Below are 22160 nucleotides of genomic sequence, written 5' to 3'. Positions count from 1 at the left end.
AGTACCACTCACAGGCATGCACATCCTCCCACTCACAAACACACACACATAGAACCTCTAAAACCCCCTCCTCTGGAAGTGTGAGAGGTAGGGAAGTCCGGATTTGAGTCTTCCCATTGAAGCCGTTCTCTGTTGGGAAGCAGATGCGATAACATTCCTCCTCCTCCTCCTCCTCCTCCAGCCTCTCCCCTCCTACAGACTCGGCACAGATGGAGAATTTTTTTTTTATCAGCACCCAAGGGAGATGAACCATCTGACCAAAAACCCAAAATCCGACGCAGCCTGGGAGAGTACTGCCTTCCGTGGACTAGGGTGGGCCCACTTTGGTCAGGGATGGATAGGCCTATAGCCTGGAGCCCCGTGATCTTCCCCTCTCCCTCAACCCCGTGAAGGATTAATAGGAGGCACTGATCAGTTTCTCTCTCTCCATGGAGGCGGGAGGGGAGGAGGCTAAGCCTTAGACCTAGTGGAAAGAACACAGGCTTGGGAAGCAGGACACCTGGGTTCTAACCCCAGCTCCACCACTTCCATGTTGCGGAGCTCCTTAATTTCTCTGAGACTCATTTCCCTCATCTGTAAATTGGGGATTAAGACTTTGAGCCCTCGGTGGGACCGTGTCCAACCCGATTATCTTGCATCCACCCCAGCGCTTAGAACAGTGCCTGATACACAGTAAGCACTTAACAAATACCACGATTATTATTATTATCTCTAAAATGAGAATGAAATATCAACTTTCCTTCCCCATTTAGATTGTGTGCTTATCTTTTATCTGCCCCAGTGCTTGGCACGTAATGGCAGTGTGGCCTACTGATAAGGGCACAGGCAAGGGATTAAGAGGACCTGGGTGCTAACCCTGGCTCTGCCAGCTGTCTGCAGTGTGACCTTGGGCAAGTCACTTAAATTCTCAGTGCTATTTTACAGATGAGGATTCAGTCTCTGTTCTCCTCCCTCTTCGACCGCGAGCCCCCTTAGGGACGGGGACTGTAGCCACTCTGCTTATCTTGTAGCAGAGCTTATCGTGAAGCAGAGCTCTGCAAAAATGCCATTGTCTTTTGTTTTCTTTTTTACTTCTATTATGGGAAGAAGAGATTGTGATTTTGAGAGAATCAGTGTGTGTCTTCCTGCCAGTGCCTGCCTCACCACACCCAAACCCACAGGAACTGGAGGCCCAGATCAGATCAAGACCTCCATACCTCAGGGGCCGCCCAGGCGCTCGGAGGACACAACCCGTTTCGGGGCTGAGTTCTCCCAAAACGGGAGCAGGGACTCGACTGTCTTGGAGTGAAATTCAACCCTCTCCTAGAGTCAGATATGAATATCACTTCTCCCTCCCTCCACCACCTCGCACTCGCATTCATACTGCAGACACAGAGAAGGGGGAGAGGAGAGAGAGAGAGAGGAGGAGAGGCACCTTCCTCTTTCTAAACCACAAGGCATTGTTGTGTAGGAGTGAAGCGGGCTGCCATCAGCCTCTGAGCTTTGCTACCTGCGTGGGTGGGGTTCAGACCTCGACCCACAGCCCCCGGCCCGTGTCTTGGGAGAGAAGAGTTCAACGCGGAGCACATGAATGAGGCTGTCCTCCCTGGAGCCGACCCAGAAATCGGCCCCCGGCCGGAGGGTTGGGTGAACGGTCACCTCTCCGGACCTCGGTCTCCAGTGCTGCCGACCGGCCACGGCTCCGGCCCGGCCGAGATGCCGCGGGCGGACGGTGGCCCCGACCTGGAGGAGGAGGAGGAAGAAGATGACGTCTTCGGGGAAGGTAGAATTTCTCCGTGCGTGAGCTCGCTGCGTCGTCGGGATGCTGGGGTCCCAGCATCTCTGTGGGAAGGGAATGTGTCTGTTTATTGTGCTGTTGTATTCTTCCAAGTGCTTAGTACAGTGATCTGCGCATAGTAAGCGCTCAATAAATACGTTTGAATGAATTACTTGAATGAAGGGGGCTGGCACAGAGATTGAGCCTGCTGTGGGGGTGGCTGGGACCTTTGAGGAGGGCCCCCAGAAGTTCTGCGTGTTGCACTTCGTCAAGCAGTCCACATTCAGAGGCTAGACTGGTTTTGCCCTCCTTTTCTCCATTTATGTCTTGCTTTCTCCCCGGTTTTCGGCCTTTCCTGCAGCTGGGTGTCATTTCTGGCTCTCGCCTCAGGTCCCTCCTGAGTGGATGGGGGAATCTGTGTTCCCTGAGGAGTCGCCGTCCAACCCTTCCCCCTTCCTGGGACCAGCGTGGGAAGGTGCAGTCTGTCCCTGGGGGAAGGGCATGGGGTGGGAGCTGAGGACCGGTAGAAGCCTAGAATAGCTTCTAGGTCTGGCTGAATGGACATGGCCTGGGAGTGGATGTGGACTTAGGGATATTGGAGACCTTTCCCCGACTCCCCTAGGGGTGTCCACCCGTCCACCTCTCGTGATGAAACCTGGCAGTTTGGAGCTACGCCTAGCCCTGCATTTGGTCAAAGCTGGGTGGTGGTGGATGAATTGGGTCATTGCATGGGCGTCACTGTGGGGAGGACACTGGGGAGGGGGTCATGGGGGGCACTGCCTGGGGGCAGTCATTAAATGGGGGGCCACTGGAGAGGAGACTGACCGCAGGGAGATCATTGCGTGGGGGTCACGGGGTCACTGACTGCGGAGGGGTCGTTGTCGGAGGGTTACGGGGAGCACTGCAGCGGGATTGTTTGGGGGTTACTGCAAGGGAGTCGTTTTGTGGGGGGTCATTGTGTGAGGGGCACTGCAGGGAGGCAGGGATGCCCAAGGCTTCACTCGGATGGTTTCTGTACACAGCAGGGAGGTGGCTCAGCCAGTGATTAGGGGTGGGGTGAGGGCAGGAAGCAGGGGGTGGGGGTGGGGCAGGAAGGGGAGGGGAGGCGTGGGGGAAGAGCAGGGTTTGGGTTCTTGCCTGGCCCCTCTGAATCGCTTAGTACAGAGCTTTGTACACAAGTGCTCAGTAAATACGATTGAATCAGTAAAAAGGGGACCTGCTCTTTCATAAAATTGCCAGAGGTCCGAGCTCTCTCTCTCTCTCCCTCACGCAGACTTCTCACCCTAGCAGGCATCATGTGGGAGCCAGAGGACCTGGGTTCTAACCTCAGCTCCGCCACTTACCTGCTGTGTGACCTTGGACAAGGCATCTCATTTCTCTGTGCCTCGGTGTCCTTGTCTGCAAAGCGGGGATTAAATACTACTGTGTGCCCTGTGTGAGACAAGGACCGTGTTCAACCCGCCTATCTTGAATTCATTCAATCGTATTTACTGAGCGTTGACTGTGTGCAGAGCACTGTACTAAGGGCTCGTATCTACTCCAACGACACTTAGTACAGTGGTTAGCACATAATGAGCACTTCAAAAACCACAGTTTATTACTATTATCACACACAGAGCCACCCTGCGGGGGCATTTCTAGGTCAAGTGGTCCCCAAGGGCGCCGAGAAAGAAAGGACGATGCCCGGGTGGGGAGACCCCTTCTCCCCGTCGGGAGCCCGCGTGGCACAGCTGCTGCTGCCTCTTGCTGTTGTTTTCTGTGGTTTAAAGGTTGCGGAAGCCTGAGGAGTCATGAAGTTTGTTGTAGTTTCCCCCTCAGAGGATAAACAACACAGTCATCTCCCCCAGAACAGCCACCGCAGCCTCACACATCAGACACACCCTCCCAAACGTGCTCTCTCGCAGCCCACCAACACCCCCCACACAAAAGCATTTACAAACGCGTGCACACGGACACAAACACACTTGGGCCCCGCACAAAAACATTTCCACCTACACGCCATCTCACAGACACTCACACTCGCTTTCTAACGCTTATAGGGTCACACACCAACTCTCTTTCTCTTTATCTCTCTCTGTCTCTCTCAGGACAGGGCAGATGGGGTGCATAGCTGTAGCACCTGGAGTGACGAGGGGCTGCGGGGGTAGGAAAGAGGCTTGTGGACAAAGCACCGGCCTGAGAGGCTCCGCCACTTATCTGCTGTGAGATCTTGGGCAAGTCACTTCTCTGTGCCTCAGTTACCTCATCTGTCAAATGAGGATTAAAAACCGTGAGCCCCGTGTGGGACTTGGACCAGCTTGTATCTACCCCAGTGCTTAGTACGGTGCCTGGCACGTATTCTTAACAAATACCATTTTGGAAAAAGAAGTGGGGACACAGGAAAGGAGGAAATTAAGGCAGGAGGAGATAGATGGGCGACCTTGCAGTCTTCTCTTGTACCCGTTCGCAGTCTCTGGAGGTTTGGGAATCTTTAATGTGGGTCGTCATCTGGGCTGCAGTAATAGCTATAGCCCAGGGAATCCAGGCGGGGCTGGGAAATGCCACTGCAGAAAGTAAAGACGTGAATAAACTCCACGTGGGAGAAGGAAGTAATAGTAACAATAATAATGACGTTGGTATTTAAGCGCTTACTACGTGCCAAGAACTGTTCTAAGCGCTGGGGTAGATACAAGGCAATCAAGTAGGGCTCAAAGTCTTCATTCCCATTTTACAGATGAGGGAACGGTATTCTCCTTTACACTGGAAACTCTTAATGGGTGGGGAATTAGTGTCTGCTAATTCTGTTGAACCGTGCTCTCTCAAGCACTTAGTACAGTGCTCTGCAGAGAGTAAGCACTCACATACCATCGATCGATCGTAGCGGAAATAGTAAGAGTATGTATTAAGTGCTTACTGGGTGCGCGGCACTGACTGAAGCGCTGGGAAAGCAGAGGTCCAGAAGTGGTTGCACTCCAGGTTCATATTACAGCCCAGCTGTTGTGCCAGCTCAAACCCCGTCCTATGCAATGCTCCCCCCTTCCCCTCACCCCATCCCCCAACTTCCTCGGTGTCCTCTTGCTACACTGAGAAGGAAGTTCCGATCAAAAAGAGCATTTTGCAATCCCGTGGGTTCCTTTTGCCTTCCGACACATCCGAATCTGAGGGTTTCAGATGGCGCCTTGGGGTTTGACTTTGCTTGGCCCGGCCACCCACCTGACAGAGTCCCCGAGGGCTGGAACTGGGTTTTTCCACTTAAATTGTAAGCCCCCAGGGGTCTAGTACAGCACCTCGTGCACGGTAGGTGCTCCCTACAGGTGCTCAGGGCACACATGCAGCCGGAACCCATGACGGTGCTCTACGTGGAATAGGCCCCCAGCACGGCGCTCTATATACAGTAATCTGTGATGATGATGAACAAGTCTTCATCAGTGAACGAATGGAGTGCTCTGCACACAGTAAGCGCTCAATAAATACGATTGAATGAATGAACAGTCACCATCATAATCAATAAACAAGCCTGCTGTGCGACCTTGGGCAAGTCCCTTAGCCTCTCTATGCTTGATGTCTCATCTCTAAAATGGGCATTAAGACCGTGAGGCCCGTCTAGGACTTGGATCATATCTATCCTGATTAGCTTCAATCTACCCCAGCACTTAGTACAGTGCCTGGCACGTAGTAAGCGCTTAACAAATACCAGTCATTCCTTCCATCATTTATTGAGTGCTTACTGTGTGCAGAGCACTGTACTAAGCTCTTGGGAGAGTACAATAAACAAATATGTTTCCTGCCCACAATGAGTTGACAGTCTAGAGTACCCATAACAAAGTTGTTTTTGGTTGTTTTTTTTTCTACTGAGGGAGATTCCAGAGTCTCCAGGGGTCTCGTCCCGCTCAGTGACTCAGGCCCTGCAGTAATTTTTAGGGAGCAAGGCCGCTCCAGACTCCGTCTTGACCTCAACTCCGGCCTCAAACGGAGCAACGGCCTCAAGTCCCAGCTCCCTTGCTGTGTGACTTGGGGAAAGTCATTTCACTTCTCTGTGCCTCAGTTACCTCATCTGTAAAATGGGGATCGAGACTGGGAGCCCCACGTGGGACAGGGACTGCGTCCATCCTGATTTGCTTGTATCTGCCCCACTGCTTAGTACAGTGCCTGGCACATGGTAAGCACTTTACAGAGAGCATAAAAATAATAAGTCCCAACTCCCGCCTCAAGTCCCAGCCTCGACCTAGTCAGGTTCTACAGGAAGAACCGTATCCCTGAATCCCTGAACGAGTTTGGGTCGGAGGGCCCGGCACCAACTGAGCTAATCCGAAAGTTGATGATGACACGGTAGCGATGATAGCCATCTAGAGGAATAACAGTCCCTCTAAAATGTAAGCTCACTGGGAGCAGGGAACGTCTGTTTATTGTTATAGTCTACTTTCCCAAGTCCTTAGTACAGTGGTCTGCACACAATAAACACTCAATAAATACCACTGACTGATAGCAGTGATGACATTGATGATGACGTGATAGTGATAACAGTGACGCTGATGGTGACGTTGATAGTATATCCATAATATCAGCGCCCGCGGGAAATGCTCAATAAATACGATTGATTGGCGTTCCCGGGGCCTCCCACCCCCAGACAACACCTGATCTGGCAGCCCACTGTGTTATTAACGTTCTGCTAGGAGGTCTCAGCCCCTCATCCAACCTTCTGGCAAACATCTCCCCGAACCTCCCAGCAAGCTTTTCTCCAGGCTTTCAGAGCCCAAGGGGTTGGAGGCGAGGAGGGGCGGAAATGGGAGTGGAAGAAAAAGAGGGATTGTCTCTTCCCCTAGAGAGCGTTGGATCCAAGCCCACCCACCCACCCCGGCTCTGTCCTCTCCAGCAGAATGTGGGGAAACAGGGCAGTGGGACAAGTCAGGCAGCCTTAACTCAGGCGGGGGAATTTACCCAGCGTAATTAGGGCAGCGTAATTACTGTCGGATCTGGCAAGTTACCAACTCTGTTATACTGTCCTCTCCCAAGTGCTTAGTACAGTGCTCTGCTCACAGTAAGCACTTAAATATGATTGATGGATTGATTCATCTCGCCTTGCGCTCTTGAGTCAGTTTGGAAAGGTTTGGGGAGGAATCTGCTCTGTAGAAAATGGGCTTTTTCTGCAGGAAGAAGAAAAAGTGGTGTCCTTGAAGCTGTCTAATTGGGTGGATGGGATGAAGGAACATAGTCATAAGCAGTAATAATAATAATATCTTGATTTTTGTCTAGCACTTTAATTTTTCAAAAGGCTTTCCTGTTACTTCATTTTTGTCCTCAATGCATCCCTCGGAGGTGGGAGGATAACTGGGTCTCTCTGACCCAGGATTTTTGTGTCCAACAAAGGAAGTGGGATGCTTGTAGGAAAAGGATGCTGGCTGCCATTCTGGTTATGGGTTAACCAGCATGGACCACCCAAAGCCTCTGACTCTCCCCTCTCCATCCCTAATTCTCCCTTAATAACCCAGCACAGACCATCCAACATCCCTGACTCTCCCCTCTCCATCTCGGATTCTCACCTCACTGACCCAGCACAGACCACCCAGCGCTTCTAGGGTGGAGATTCAAGGCTGGGGGAGAGAGGAGAGTCAGGGGTGTTCGATGGTCTGTGCTGTGTCACTGGAGAGAGTCGGGGGTGACGGACGGTCCGTGCTGGGCCCTGGAGGAGAGTCAGGGTTGGAAAGGGTAGGTGATCCAGCATCTTTATATCTCTCTATCCTCTCTCTATCCCAGATACCAGTCCTTGGTGACCTTGGGCTGCCGTCTGCCTCTTTCCCCTCCCTTCCTCCTAGATTCTCAAGGCCGAACAGTGGAGAGAGCATCTGTTCTCCGGGCTGGGAACCCCACACGCGGCCTTGGAAACGGCACGGCCGCCTTGCCAAAGGATGCGTTTCTGGCCCAGAAACGTGGCTCCTCCTTGCAGGAAGTCCCACATTCTTGGGCGAGTGCAAGTCATTCCTGAAGGGCGCGGTCCCGGCGCAGGGTCCCAAACCCACCCATCCCGTCGGCTGCTCCGCCGGAATGTCCGGGGCCGCTGCTTAATTCCCGGGAACGTTGACTGAAAACTGACCCTTGGCGGCCTAGGATTTCTTACGACGCGACAGATGGCGGGACGACTCTGCCCTCGGCTTGCAGCCATATTTCATTGATTTCTGTCAGCGGCGTGGAGAGACTGCCAGAGTGTGTGTCCTTGGGAGAGTTACTTAACTTTTCTGAGCCTCGGGTTCCTACCTGTAAAATGGGGATAAGTATCATGGCTCTTATCGAGACTACAGAGGTGGGGATGTTTTTGCCCCATCCCGAAACCAGGTTTGCCCCGTCGCTGTCATCAGACCCGACCACCCTGCTCCAGCTAGGGAAAACCAAGTTAGAATATCTTCACTCCATGCCCCTGCCCTGGAGGTTTCTCGGGACTAAATCTTCTGATTTTTTTTTTAATGGCACTTGTTAAGCACTTACTATGTGCCAAGTACTGTACTAAGCGCTGCGGTAGATCCAAGCTAATCAGATTGGACACGCTCCATGTCCCACATTCAATTCAATCGCATTTATTGAGCGCTTCCTGTGTGCAGAGCACTGTACTAAGAACTTGGGACAATACAACAAACAAGTTCCCTGCCCACAACGAGCTTACGGTCTAGAGGGAAATATTGAGCAGAAACTCCCAACCATTGACTTTAAGGTATTCAATCAGTTCTCACCCCGCTACTTATCCACTCTGGTCTCCCACTGCACCCCAGCTTGCACTCTTCATTCCTCTCAAGCCAACTTTCTTGCCATTTCTCGTTTTCATCTTTTCCTCCATCGATCCTACCGAGTCCTTACTGTGTGCAGAGCACTCACTAAGCACTTGGGTGAGTACAATACGACCGAGGTGGTAAACACAATCCCTCTCCTCAAGGAACCCCCTCCCTCCTGTCTGAAACTCCCTCCCCCTCCACATCTGACAGTAAGCTAGACTGTAAGCTCCTTGTGGGCAGTGAACGGATCTGATATTGTACTCTCCCAACCACTTAGACAGTGCTCTGCATGCAGTAAGTGCTCAATAAATACAATTGATGATGATCTGAGAGATCACTCCTCTCCCCATCTTCAAAGCCCTTCCGAAGCCACACCTCCTCTAGGAGGCCTTTCCTGATTAATCCCTCAGCTCCCCATCCTATATAATTATAATAATAATGGTATTTGTTAAGTGCTTACTATGTGCCAAGCACTGTTCTAAGCACTGGAGTAGATACAAGGTAATCAGGTTGTCCCACCTGGGGCTCACAGTCTTAATCCCCATTTTACAGATGAGGTAACTAAGGCACAGAGAAGTTGTGACTTGTCCAAGATCACACAGCAGACAAGTGGTGGAGCGGGGATTAGAACCCAAGACCTCTGACTCCTAAGTCTGTGCTCTTTCCACTAAGCCACGTTCCCCTCCAGGTACCACTCTGGTCCTTCCTCATCAATATACATCCCAATGTTTATGCCCCTTTTTTTATTCCGCATTGCTTTCTCCTACCTGCAATTTATTTTAGCGTCTGCCAGCTAACCAGTAGATAGCTTTTTGAGGGCAGGGATCTTGCCTACTCACCCTATCATGCTCTCCTACGTGCTTAGTACAGCGCTCTGCACACAGAAAGCACTCAATAAATACTATCGATTCAGTGAAGCCGGCCCAACCTCACACGTGTACGGTTCGAGTCCTGACAACTGACGCTGGTTAAGTCGGGGGTCGGAAGGGCCAGAGATGATCATTTTGGACCAGAGAGACGTATTTTAAAACAACCAGTCTTTCTGCCCAGTCATTTAGCAGCAGTTTGAGTTTCAAGCAACCTCCAGGGGAGACGGTTACCATGGAAGAGAAACTGTTACAGTCACCCAGAAGGAGAGAATTTTCTGTACGAAAGGTGGGAAGCTCTCCTGGTAGCTGAGGAAGAATCGAAAACATCGAGAAGCAGCGTGGCCTCATGGCAAGAGCACGGGCTTGGGAGTCGGAGGATGTGGGTTCTAATCCCGGCTCCGCCCCTCGTCTGCTGGGTGAACTTGGGCAAGTCACTTCACTTCCCTGTGCCTCAGTTTCCTCATCTGTAAAATGGGGATTAAGACTATGAGCCCCATGTGGGACAGGGACTTTTTCCAACCTGATTACCTTCTATCTTCCCCAATGTTTAGAGCTCCGCATAGAGTAAGTGCTTAACAAATAGCATCGTCATTATTATTAATTATCATTCTGGTTCCAGCAGCGACCCTCACCCCCAACAACCCCCAAATCACAATCCTCCCAGCCACGCTGCCCCTGCCTTCAAAGGCCACATCCTCTGGGAAACCTTCCCCAATTTATTCTCCAACACCCTGAAATCACATCAACCTACATCTGTCCTAAGCACTTAATAATAATGGCATTTGTTAAACGCTTACTCTGTGCCAAGCACTGTTTGCTCAAATATTCTTCCCCCATTCTCTGCACATCTGACATGTAAATCAACTGTGTGTTCGAGTGGTTATTCTGAAATTCCATCCTGGAATATTCACTCTACTCCCCTTGGAGTGGATCCTTGCTCTTCCTCCATCTCTCTCCTGGTGCTTCATTTCTCTCTGCCTGTCTCCTTCTCTAGTGTTTAAACTCTTCAGGGATTTGAACGTCTGTAGTCGCAGCGCAGCTTTGTGGAAAGAGTAGAGGGCTGGGAGTCAGAAGATCTGGGTTTTACTCCCAGCTCTGCCACTTGCCCCCTCTATGAACTTGGATAAGTTACTTGCTTTTACTGTACCTCAGTTTCCTCATCTGTAAAATGGGGATAAGATTCTGGGTCCCCCTCCTTTTTAGGCTGTGAGCCCGGTGTGAGATGGGGCCTGTGACTGTTCTCATGATCCTCTCTCTACCCCAGAGTCTGGCGCAGAAGTAAGCCCTAATAAATAAAATATAGTATCTATTTAGCCGTCTTTTAGATTCAGTCCATTACCCAAATAATCAGCCAGCTGAATAGAAGTGATGAAGCAAAAAAGATCTATTTTACAATGGGACAAAACCAGATGTGTCCCCTCCCACTTGAACCAGTTTTCTGAATATCGAAGTTGACCCGTCTCTTTCCTGATCACTAGTTTTGAGCAGTAACTTCATCTCTTAGCATAAAGACCAGAGAGGACAAAAGTGGGGAATAGAATGATTCCCAAGGGAGTCGTTTTGGCACCTTCTCTCTCACTCTCTCCCCACTTTCTCTTTCTCTCTCCTCTCACTCCTTCCTTTTTCTCTCCTCTCCTCCACCCCCAAGAAAATTGCAGATCACCTAAGGATCACTGGAGGGGTTCTCACTCCCCTCCAGAAAGTGTAGGGTTGTCACCTTTTTCTACTTGGCTGTGTGTTGACAGATTTGGGTGCTTGAGTGTTCGTGCAAAACTCTTTCTTCTCTCTGACAAGGTGTTTGATCAGCCCGTGAAGTAAAGCAGCATCAAAAGAGGCAGCTCCTTAGAAAGAAAAGAAGGGAAGAAGAACCTTCAAGTGTGTTTTCATCCCTGATTTACTTTAGAAGTGTGTCTGAAGGCTAAGTACTCGCCCTCTGCCCCCTCCTTGGTTGCTCAGAACTCTCTCACCCATCACAAAGCCGGCTGGAAAATCATCAGAACTGACAAACAAGAATCCCTGTGACCAATTTTGTCTTTAAATCTGTGTGGAGAGCCGCGGTGATTTTTGAACGGTTCGGGGAAAGATCAGAGTGTAATCCCAAATGCCTAAAACTGGGAAGCAATCTGCTCGGTTCCATTTTTTCTGGAAGGAAGGGGGAGGAAATGTCTACCAACTCTGTGAAGTGTACTCTCCCAAGCACTCAGTACAGTGCTCTGCCCACAGTAAGCGCTCAATAAATTGATTGCTTGATTTTCTCATTAAGCTCAACCACCAGAGAGCTCCCACAGTGGAAGTTACGCTCAGATCCAAAGTGACATGATGATTTCTGTGCTGATAAATGGTAAACTTCCTGAAGGCAGGGATTTTGTCCTCTCTTCTATTCTCCTGACTGTATAGTACTTATCTGGGCACTCAACAGGCACTCAAATGAATACAGTTAAGAATGATCATTGGAAAGCTTTTTAATCCCTTACTTTGTGCCAAGCGCTGATATTAGTGCTGTGGTAGATACGAGATAACCACACTGAGCTCACAGCCAAAATAAGAGAGAGCACAGGTTTTGAATCCCCATTTGACAGATGAGGAAACTGCAGCCCAGAGGAGTTAAGTGACGTGCCCAAAGTCACACGTGGGCAAGATCTATGTATAAAAAGTAGCCATAAGTGAATGAATACATAGAAGAGAAGAATGCTGATGAGATGGCACGGACAGGAATGTGAAAGATTAATCAAGGAAGCCTCCAGGAGGAGGTGGCTTTCTAGGGTTAGGGTTTTGAAGGAGGGGAGAGATGGCATTTGATGGTGATCTGGATTTGTATCCTTTAAGCAGTTGATAATCACCCCACCCTCAACTGCCCAGCACTTACTTCCACCCCTGTAATTTATTTGGATGTCTGTCTCCTGCTCTAGATTGTAAACTCCTTATCAATCAGTGGTATTTATTGGGTGCTTATTATGTGCAGAGCACTGTATTCCACACTGGGGAGAATACACTACAACAGAGATGACACATTCCCTGCCTATTTCGAGCGTAGGGTCTAGTGGGCAGGGAACATATCTATCAACTCGATTGTGTTGTAATTTCTCAGTGCTCAGTACAGTGTTCTGCATGTGGCAGGCTGTCAGTAAATAGCATTGATGGATTGATTGAACATCTGTAATAATAATAATGGTGTTTGTTAAGTGCTTACTATGGGCCAGCACTGTACTAAGCACTGGGGGGAATGCAAGAAAACGGGGTTGGAGAGAATCTCTGTCTCTCGTGGGGCTCAGAGTCTTAATCCCCATTTTACAGAGGAGAGAACTGAGGGACCAAGTGCAGTGATCAAGATCACACAGCAAACAAGTGGCAGAGGCAGGATTAGAACCCAGGTCCTTCCGACTGTCAGGCCCTTGCTCTAACCACCGGACCACACGGCTTCTCATAAGCAGCCATCTGAGCAAGGCCCACCCAGGATGTCATTTGGGGAAGGGCTCGAAAAACTGAGGATTTTCTGGCAATCCGGCCAGACTACGTGTAACCATGAAATTGATTTCAACACCCTCGGAGTTTCTCAGGAAGCGAAGCCATGATTTTTCTCTGCCATTTCAGCTGCCACAGGACAGGATGGTAACGTCATCTAATTAAATGGGGAGCAGGTGACCAAACCAACGATCAAACCTGCAGCAGATTGACTTGTGGTTTAAGGTTTCACCCCCTCTTGGATCAATCCCCACTCTGAAGATCAGGCTTCATCTTTCCAGAGTATTCAAAACATCAGCTTGGATGTCGTTTCCATAGAGAGAACAAGTTCTTCAAAACCTTCCCTCGAATACTATCACTTCTTGAATCATGGGTTGCTGCTTTTGGTGAAAGTGTTTTGTTTTTTGGGTTGTTTTTTTTTTGGTTTGGGATTTATCCTTGGGTCTCTACAAAAACAGGAGGCAGAAACTCCTTTTCAGCTGTTGCAAGTTTAAAATGTTATGCAAAATGATCCGCCTTTCAAATACTTAATCCTGCTAGCAAAACATTCGAGTACTTCTGATGTTGAATTTAATCGTGGTTCTCAGGCAATTAAAAGCTGCTATTGTAGATTGTATTGGAAAGCGATTAGGAGGGTTCTCTTGTGTGGTATTTAGTTGTGTGGAATTGAAAGGTATAGCTGCATGGCTTGGTCTTACAGCGATGCTATATATTTTAATCTGTGTCTGGATATAGTGGTCCCTTCAGAGATGTGGCTTTCCAGCTCTTCCTCAGAAAAACCTATCAATAATAATAATAGTCGTATCGGTTGAGCACTTATGTGCCTAGCTTTGGGGTAAATACAATCCACCTCCCAGCCCCACAGCATTTATGTACCTGTTTATTTGTATTCATAACCGTCTCCCCCACTCTGGACTGTAAACTCATTGTGGGCAGAGAATGTGATTCTTTAGTGCTGTATCACACTCTCCCAAGTGCTTAGTACAGTGCTGCACACAATAATCACTCAATATGATTGAATGAATGCTCTGCACACAGTAAGCGCTCAGTAAATGCGGTTGAAAGAATGACGAATAATTGGGGCTCATATTCAAAGCGGGAGGGAGGACAGGTATTGAATCCCCATTTTACAAATGAGGGAACTGAGGCCCGATGAAGTGACTTGCCCGAGGTCACAGAGTGGGATTAGAACCCAGGCCTTCTTTGCACTCCGCCACACTGTTTCTCTGAGGTCTATATAAGCAACTTAGGCTGTGCGGCAACGGAGACGGAGGGCAAGTCACTTCAGTTCGGAGGGAGGAAAATGTTTTGGGATAAATTAGGGAGTCTGGGAGATGAAGCAGTCCGGTGTTAAGAGCTTGAGACTGCTGGGTGTCCTCGGTCGAGTCACTTATCTTCTCTGAGCCTCCGTGACTTGACCTGAAAAACAGGAATAATCATCCTTGTCTCCCCGGAGGATTGTCAAGAGAAAATGTGATCTCCATGAGAAAACACTTTGGAAAAATAATAATAATGATGATGGCATTTGTTAAGCGTTTACTATGTGCCAAGCACTCTTCTAAGCGCTGGGATTCGAGGTTATCAGGTAGTCCCACTTGGGGCTCATAGTCTTAATCCCCATTTTACAGATGAAGTAACTGAGGCCCAGAGAAGTGAAGTGACTTGCCCAAAGTCACACAGCTGATAAGTGGGGGAGTGGGGATTAGAACCCATGACCCCTAAAGTGCTATACTAGTTTCAGCTCTGCCGTAGGTTTGCTGGGCAGAGCACTGGTCTGTGCCTCAGTTTTCTCAGCTGTAAAATGGGGATTACAAACCTATTCTCCTTCCTACCTCGACTGTGAGCCCTTTGAGGAACCGGGATTATGGATGATTTTGAGAAGCAGCGCGGTGTAGTGAGCCCCTGGTGGGATTTGTTATCTTGTAACCACCCCAGCACTTAAGAAGGTGTTTGGCTCATTGTAAGCGCTTAGCAGGTACCATTCACCTCATTGTATTGTATCTCTTCCACCATTTAGTTCAATACTTTGGGCCACAGAAAGCGCTTAACTGTCAATCGTTGGTAATTACCGAGCACTTACTCTGCACATGGTATATACTAAGCGCTTCGGAGGGGTTTTTATTTTTTTATTATTATTATTTCAGCACAGCAGGAGGCTGGTTCAGGCCTTCCCCACCTCTCCCCCTTCCCCCACCCCTTTTCGTCACAGTGTTTTCTTTTCCTCCCCATCCTCCTTCCCCTCCTGCCCCCTGGCCGCCTGGCACATAGTAAACTCTTATTAATAATAATAATAATAATAATGTTTAAGCACTTACTATGTACCAGGTACTGTACTAAGCGTTGGGGTGGATACAGCAAATCGGATTGGTCACAGTCCCACCTGGGGCTCACAGTCTCAATCCCCATTTTACAGATGAGGTAATCGAGCTGAAGTGATTTGCCCAAAGTCACAGAGCAGAGAAGTAGCAGAACTGGGATTAGAACTCATGACCTTCTGACTCCCAGGCCCGTGTTCTACCCATTACGCCATGTGTCATAATAAAAAAAGGCAAGGATGACAATTCCTGTTTCTCAGATTAGGCCACGGAGGCTCAGAGAGAAGCAGCATGGTTTAGTGGAAGAGCCTGGGCTTGGGAGTCAGAAGATCTTGGGTTCTAATCTCCCCTCCGCCACTTGTCTGTTGTGTGACTTTGGTTAAGCCACTTCGCTTCTCTGTGCCTCAGTTCCCTCATCTGTAAAATGGGGATGAAGACTGTGAGCCCCACGTGGGACAACCGATGACCTTGTCTCTACCCCAGCGCTCAGAATAGTGCTTGGCACATACTGAGCGCTTAAATACCATTATTATCATTATAAGTCACTTGTCCAAGGTCATACAGCTCGACCTCATGGGGCCCCTCGAGCCTCATTTTGCACCCCCCACTCACCACCATCTCTCTCTCTGTCACAGGGGTCCCGGCCCAGCTCCCCGAAATGTTTTCGGCGGGACCACAGGTGTTATCTCCCGGGGGTCCTAATGGCATCTTCAGGAGCCAGTCGTTTGCCGGTTTCAGCGGCCTCCAGGAGAGAAGGTCAAGGTAAGGAGCGGGCCGGCCGGACCGCCTGCCCAAGGGGGCTTCGGGAGGCCAGGGGGTGCATGCGTGTGTTGGGGGCAGCGGGCGTTCCTGTGTCTTCATCTTTCTGTCGGGCCCCACTTCCGGCTTGGCCTGCTGCTCTCTGACCTCATCTAAGTCTAGTTCAATCATAGTAATAATAATGATGGTATTTGTTAAGCGCTTAGTATGTGCCAAGCACTGTTCTAAGCGCTAGGGTAGATACAAGGTCATCAGGTTGTCCCTCGTGGGGCTCCCAATCTTAATCCCCATTTTACAGATGAGGGAACTGAGGCCCAGAGAAGTTAAGTGGGTTGCTCAAAGTTCATTCATTCATAACACTATTTGAGTGCTTACTGTGTCCAGAACACTGTACTAAGCGCTTGGAAAGTACAGTTCAGCAACAGAGACAATCCCTGCCCAACAAGGGGCTCACAGTCTAGAAGGGGGGAGATGGGCATCAATAGCATCAATATAAATAAATAGAATTATAGATATACTCACATCATTAATAAAATAGAATAGTAAATATGTACATATATACACAAGTGCTGTGGGGCGGGGAGAGGGGTAGAGCCGAGGGAGTGAGTCGGGGCAATAAGGAGGAGGAGCCCAGGAAAAGGGAGGCTTAGTCTGGTCCCACAGCAAGCAAGTGGTGGAGCTGGGATTGGAACTCACATCCCGACTCCCAAGCCCAGACCCTTTCCACCATTCATTCAATAGTATTTATTGAGCGCTTACTATGTGCAGAGCACTGGACTAAGCGCTTGGAATGAACAAGTCGGCAACAGATAGAGACAGTCCCTGCCCTTTGACGGGCTTACAGTCTAAGCCACGCTGCTTCTCGTAGTTTCCCGATCTGGGCCTCGGTCTCCCTCTCTGTAAAATGGAGCGATAATACTTGCCCCACAGAGAGGTTGTGATGACCAGGTGAGACCAGTGATATAAGGAAAATACAAATTCAAGGTCAGGAGGCTTTCTTCTGAATGATGAAGATCAGTCAGCGCTCGGTAAATACGACTGAATGAACGAGTGAATATTTGAGTGCTCGCTTTGTCCAAAGCACTGTCCTGAGCGCTGGGAACAAACTAACCCCTGCCTCCTCTCAATTCACCCTGATCTCCAGATAGATTTGCTGGTAGTTGAAGATGCACTAAAGGGCTGTGAATGGGATCCTTAACTTTGGAAACTGCCCTCAGATAATAGGAACAGGAAGCAGAGTCCAGCTTTAAGGAAGATTAAAGTGAAGACTCTCTCTATCCCTTCTCCCTCTCTCCTCTCTCTCCCCATTTTCCACTCTGAAGGTGTAATTCCTTCATCGAAAACCCCTCCGCTGTCAAGAAGACCCCGACGAAGCCGAAGAAAATGCAGAATTTAGCCCACAAGAGCAACAGCGCTCCCAAGGAGCCCCAGCCGAAGAGGGTGGAGGAGGTTTACGGCGCCTTGAAGGGTGGTCTCAAGTAAGGATGCCCATCCGCGTGGGTGGGCCCACAGTTTAGCGGGGAAGAGGGTTCTTGGCTCCCGTTGGGTACCCTCGGACTCGGCCAGTGCCCGGACTTCGTTCAGCAAACACTGATGCACCCATTAATTAATGTTGGTATTTGTTGGTATTCGTTAAGCGCTCACTATGTGCCGAGCACTGTTCTAAGCACTGGGGTAGACACGGGATTCAACAGTGCGGCGACGGTGAAGTGTCCGGTGCTCTGGAAATGTTTTTGTCATCAATTGTGAGTCGGGGAGACCTTAAGGGCTTGGGAGGGCACAGCAGCATTAAAAGACATGATCCCGGCCCTCAAGGAGCTTCCAATCTAGCAGATTCCTTGCGCCCTACTGGTGTCCGACACAATGCCCGTTCTCCTCTGGCCATGTTTTGAGGTTCTCCCTTCCCAGAGGGGTCTGCACCCCCAACCTCCCACCCCCATCCCACCCGCTCTGGCCTCATGGAACCGGTGGTGTTCATTTCCCCTCCTCCTACTCTGCTTCCATCCCTGCAGCGAATACCTGGAGGTCCATCAGGCTGAACTGGACAAGCTGAACTCTCAGTTAAAAGACATGAAGAGGAACTCCCGCCTGGTAGGTCCAAACCTGTCACAGATGCCCGAACTGTTCCTGTCTCTGGGTTTCATCTCAGAGAAGGGGGCTTCCTTCCCGGGACCCAACGTCTGAGGGTAGGGGAGGAAGAGAACTTTTAAACAGAGCAGATCCCTTAAGCTCCAGGGCCCCAGGGGCTGTGTGGAGCCTTCAGGCTATAAACGCCTATCTAGCATCTCGCTGTGTCTTCCAGGCATGTAAACACAACCTGCTTTTGATGAGGTTTTTCTTTCCCCCCCCCTTCAATGAGATCTGACTTCAAAAGGTTACACTGGGGAAGATTTTTTGTGTGTGTGCGTGCAGGATTAACAAGTTGAAAGGCTTTCAGGCCCCGAAGGAGAGGCAAAATAAAAATCTGAATGCCCTCGAGGGGACAAAGAATGACCCAGGGGAAAGAAGGGAAAAGCTGACCTCCTGGCTTGACCCTCCCTCAATCAATCGATTGTATTTATTGAGGGCTTTCCGGGTGCAGAACACTGCACTAAGCACTTGGGAGAATACAACAGTCGGTAGACTCGTTGTCTGCTCACGAGCCTTGTCTAGAGGGGGAAACGGAAAATATAAATACATTCCGGCTGGGTACGTAAGTGCTGTGGGGCTGAGGGAGGGGTGGATAAAGGGAGCAAATCCAAGTCGAGGGAGATGCAGAAGGGAGTGGGAGAAGAGGAAATGAGGACTCAGTCAGGAAAGGCTTCTCGGAGGAGATGTGCCTTCAATACGCCTTTGAAAGTGGGAAGGATAATTGTCTGTCAGATATGAATAGGGAGGGCATTCCAGGCCAGAGGTGAGAGGTTGGTGGTGAGATGGATGAGAATGAGATACAGTGAGTAGGTTGACATTAGAGGAGCACAGTGTGGGGGCTGGGTTGTAATAGGAGAGAGTGAGGTGAAGTAGGAGACGAGATGATTAAGTGATTTAAAGCTAATGGTAAGGAGTTTCTGTTTGCAGAGGTGGATAGGTAGCCACCGGAGGTTTTTGAGGAGAGGGGAAACCTAAACTGAACGTTTTTGAGAAAAAATGATCCAGGCAGCAGAGTGAAGTGGGAAGAGACGGGAGGCGGGGAGACCAGCAAGGAGGCCCATAGCGTAATCGATCCCTCCCACTGCGGCTGAAGAAGGGTTCTGCCCAGTTGGTGCCAGGGTGTCTGGAGGGAGGATCGTCTTTGTGGGTGTTTGGCTGAGATTAATGCACCCTGATTCTGGGCAGGGACCACCCCCGGCTCCCTCCAAAGTTGAAGCCCATCCTTTCCTCGTACAGCTAAGAAAGATATTCTTTCTGAAGGTCCATCCCGAGCGGAGTCCTGGGGCTCCAGCCCTGCCTGTTTGTCCCACATGAGACGAGAGCATGATAGGATTGCAATCCTGCCCTTCTTCCCAGGAGCTCTGGTTGTCGCTACTGGGTTTCTGGGACCTGTAACGTCAGGAGTCTACCAGTCCTGTCCCTCATGGATCATGATGGTGATAATACAAATATGTGGTATTTGTTAAGCGCTTACTATGCTCCAAGCACTCTTCTAGGCGCTGGAGTAGATGCAAAATAATCAGAGCCAGTACAGTTCCCGTCCCACAGGAGATTCATAATCTCATGGAGAGGGAGAACTGGGATTGAATCCCCACTTGACGGATGAGGAAACTGAGTCACGGAGAAGTCAAGCGATTTGCCCAAGGAACCACAGCAATCTAGTGGAAGAACTGGGTTTATGTGCCAAGCCCAGGCCTGGGCTTTTTCCGCTAAGCCGAGCTGCTTCCCTAAAGTTACTCACGTGCATCCTACATTCCCTTGCAAGATTCCCCCAAATAGGATGGGAAATTCAAAGCTCCTCTATATCCAAGCCAATCCATCATTCTTTTGAGCGCTTACCGTACTAAGCGCTCGGGAAACTACAATACAACAGATCTGGTTAGATGTGAGCCTTTCCCACAAGGAGTTGACAGTCTACAGGACGATTGGCTTCATTCCCTCCCCGTGGTCCTCAAGACCCAAAGTCCTCCTTTAAGCAGGACTCTGCTAGACAAGGGCAACTTCCTGCCTAAGCGTTATTTAAAGTCCAGTCCCAGCTGTCTTCGATGCCCAGGAATTCTCAGAAAGCAAAAATAGTCCTGCCGCATGCATATCCCAGAAAAGGAAAGTTTTACAATTCCTAAAATAGTGGGCAGCTTAAGCAGAGAATGTCTTCAATAAGACCTTTAAGAGACATCTAGAGCCATCAGCTGGCGAAGCGGGGAGACCATCCGGCTGTTCCCGGTTGAGCCGCGGTATCGGTCTCTATAAAATGGGAATAAGGATAACTCGGGCAAATACTTGAAATGACCCATCTGAAGTGCTTAACCTCCCGAGAATGGGAGGAGGCGTGAAATATCCTGCTCTTAAAAGTGGAATTCCTGTGTCAGATTTAAATCCATTCTGGGCCGTCTGTCTCTCTGAAAGTAGTTATTTTCATGATTTAAAATGGCACGTGGAGGGGAAGGAGGCTGATCCTCATTTCACAAGAAAAAGGAAACCACAGACAACCGGTCGATCGTATTTATTGCACGCTTACAGGGTTTGAGATACTGTCCTAAGCGTTTGGAAGAGTACAATTTAGTAGAGTTGGTAAACACGTTCCCTGCTCACAAGGAGTAAAGAAAAACACTTTCTAGGTGCTGGAATAGATCAAAGATAACCAGGTTGGTCACTGTCCCTGCACCAACGGGGGCTCATTAGGAGATACCTGATCCCATTTTTACTGGAAACTGAGGCCCGGAGAGGTGAAATAACTTGCCCAAGATCACACAGCAGGCAAGTAGCTTGGGGGGATTAGAATCTAGGTCCTCTGACTCTCAGACCCGTGCTCTTCCCGTTCGACCACACGACCTCCCTGATCTCCGTTGTAATGACAGCATTGGAATTTGGGGAGGTGAATCTCAATCTCACTTTCTCTCTCTCTTCATTTTAGGGGGTGCTATATGAGTTGGACAAGGTAAGCTGCCTCCTTGGGGGCTCCTTCTGCTGAAGCAGTAAAATGGGAAGGCCCCAGTCCCATGCCAAGCACTCTTCTAAGCAATGGGGTCTTGTCTTATGCCGTCGAGTCGTTTCCACCCCAAAGCGACACCACGGACACATGGGGAAATGAAGCACTGGGGTAGATAGAAGTTAATCAGGTTGGACACAGTCCCTGTCCTACATGGGGCTCACAGTCTTAATCCCCGTTTTACAGGTGAAGTAACGGAGGTCAGTGAAGTGATTTGCCCAAGGCCACACAGCAGACATGTGACAGAGCAGAGATTAGAACCCAGGTTCTTCTGACTCCCCATGCTCTGTCCACGCTGCTTCCCGGGCTGAACAACTAGTCCCTAAATGGTGAATCTCGCCACAGAATTTGTGGAAGAGGAGGATTAGGGAGGAGAAACGGTTGGCCCGTGGGGGTGTCTGTACTTTTGGGCATGAAAGAGAGCTGTGGTAAAAGCTCCTCTGTAACGAGGACGGTACGACCAAGCCTCCTCTTAATCCCAACAATCTATTGAGCTCTCCCGTACAGAGAAAAAATTCAATCTTGTTACGAGAAGGTGTTTGTCTGTGTTGATCCATCATGGGGACCTCATCTTCTTAACCCTTTTCCCTCAGCAAATCAAAGCAATCGAGCGCTACATGAGGCGTCTGGAGTTTCACATCAGCAAGGTAATGGTGGCCTTGCCATCTCTCCACTGCTTCTCCCCTCATTTTAGGGAGGGTAGGCCAGGGCATGGAGGAGGGACAGGTCATAATAATAATAATTGTGGTATTTAAATGCTTACTATGTGCCCGGCACCGTTCTAAGAGCTGGAGTAGATACAAGATAATCGGGTTGGACCCAGTCCCTGTCCATCAGTAAGGCTCACGGTTTTAAACCCCATTCTACAGTGAGGGAACTGAGGCACAGAGTAGTGAAGTTGCTTGTCCAAGATTACACAACAGACAAGCAGTGGAGCCAGGATTAGAACCCAGCCCTTAAGACTCCCAGACCTGTGCTATCCACTAGGCCATGCTGCTGCTGGGAGCAGAGCCCATTGTGGATTGGCGCAACACGATCATTTTTAAGGCCCCCTCCCCCCGCATCCTTTCTCCCTTCCACTCAGGACGAGAGGTAAGAATTCGAGGCCCAGAATCTAAGTCAAAAGCCAGAGGGCGGGTG

At 49.6% G+C, this 22160-nt stretch overlaps 1 protein-coding gene across 2 annotated transcripts in view; it reads left to right on the top strand.

Annotated features, from left to right (window-relative positions):
• RIPOR2 (RHO family interacting cell polarization regulator 2) overlaps positions 1 to 22160 on the top strand; it is a 70302-nt gene that overhangs the window by 22461 nt on the left and 25681 nt on the right. Inside the window, exons 1-6 of one of the 2 annotated variants that reach the window (XM_029053123.2) lie at positions 1163 to 1762; positions 15778 to 15904; positions 17224 to 17379; positions 17914 to 17992; positions 20946 to 20969; positions 21614 to 21667. In XM_029053123.2, the coding sequence (XP_028908956.1) occupies positions 1567 to 1762; positions 15778 to 15904; positions 17224 to 17379; positions 17914 to 17992; positions 20946 to 20969; positions 21614 to 21667 (636 nt within the window). In that variant the 5' untranslated portion in view covers positions 1163 to 1566. Of the gene's footprint in view, positions 1 to 1162; positions 1763 to 15777; positions 15905 to 17223; positions 17380 to 17913; positions 17993 to 20945; positions 20970 to 21613; positions 21668 to 22160 lie in introns of those variants that run through there. The other variant, XM_029053124.2, reaches the window with a different exon arrangement.

This window comes from Ornithorhynchus anatinus, chromosome X2, assembly GCF_004115215.2.
Source record: "Ornithorhynchus anatinus isolate Pmale09 chromosome X2, mOrnAna1.pri.v4, whole genome shotgun sequence".
Lineage (NCBI taxonomy): Eukaryota > Metazoa > Chordata > Mammalia > Monotremata > Ornithorhynchidae > Ornithorhynchus > Ornithorhynchus anatinus.
Note: the sequence above shows the minus strand (reverse complement) of the source record. Positions and strands in the feature narration are given on the sequence as shown.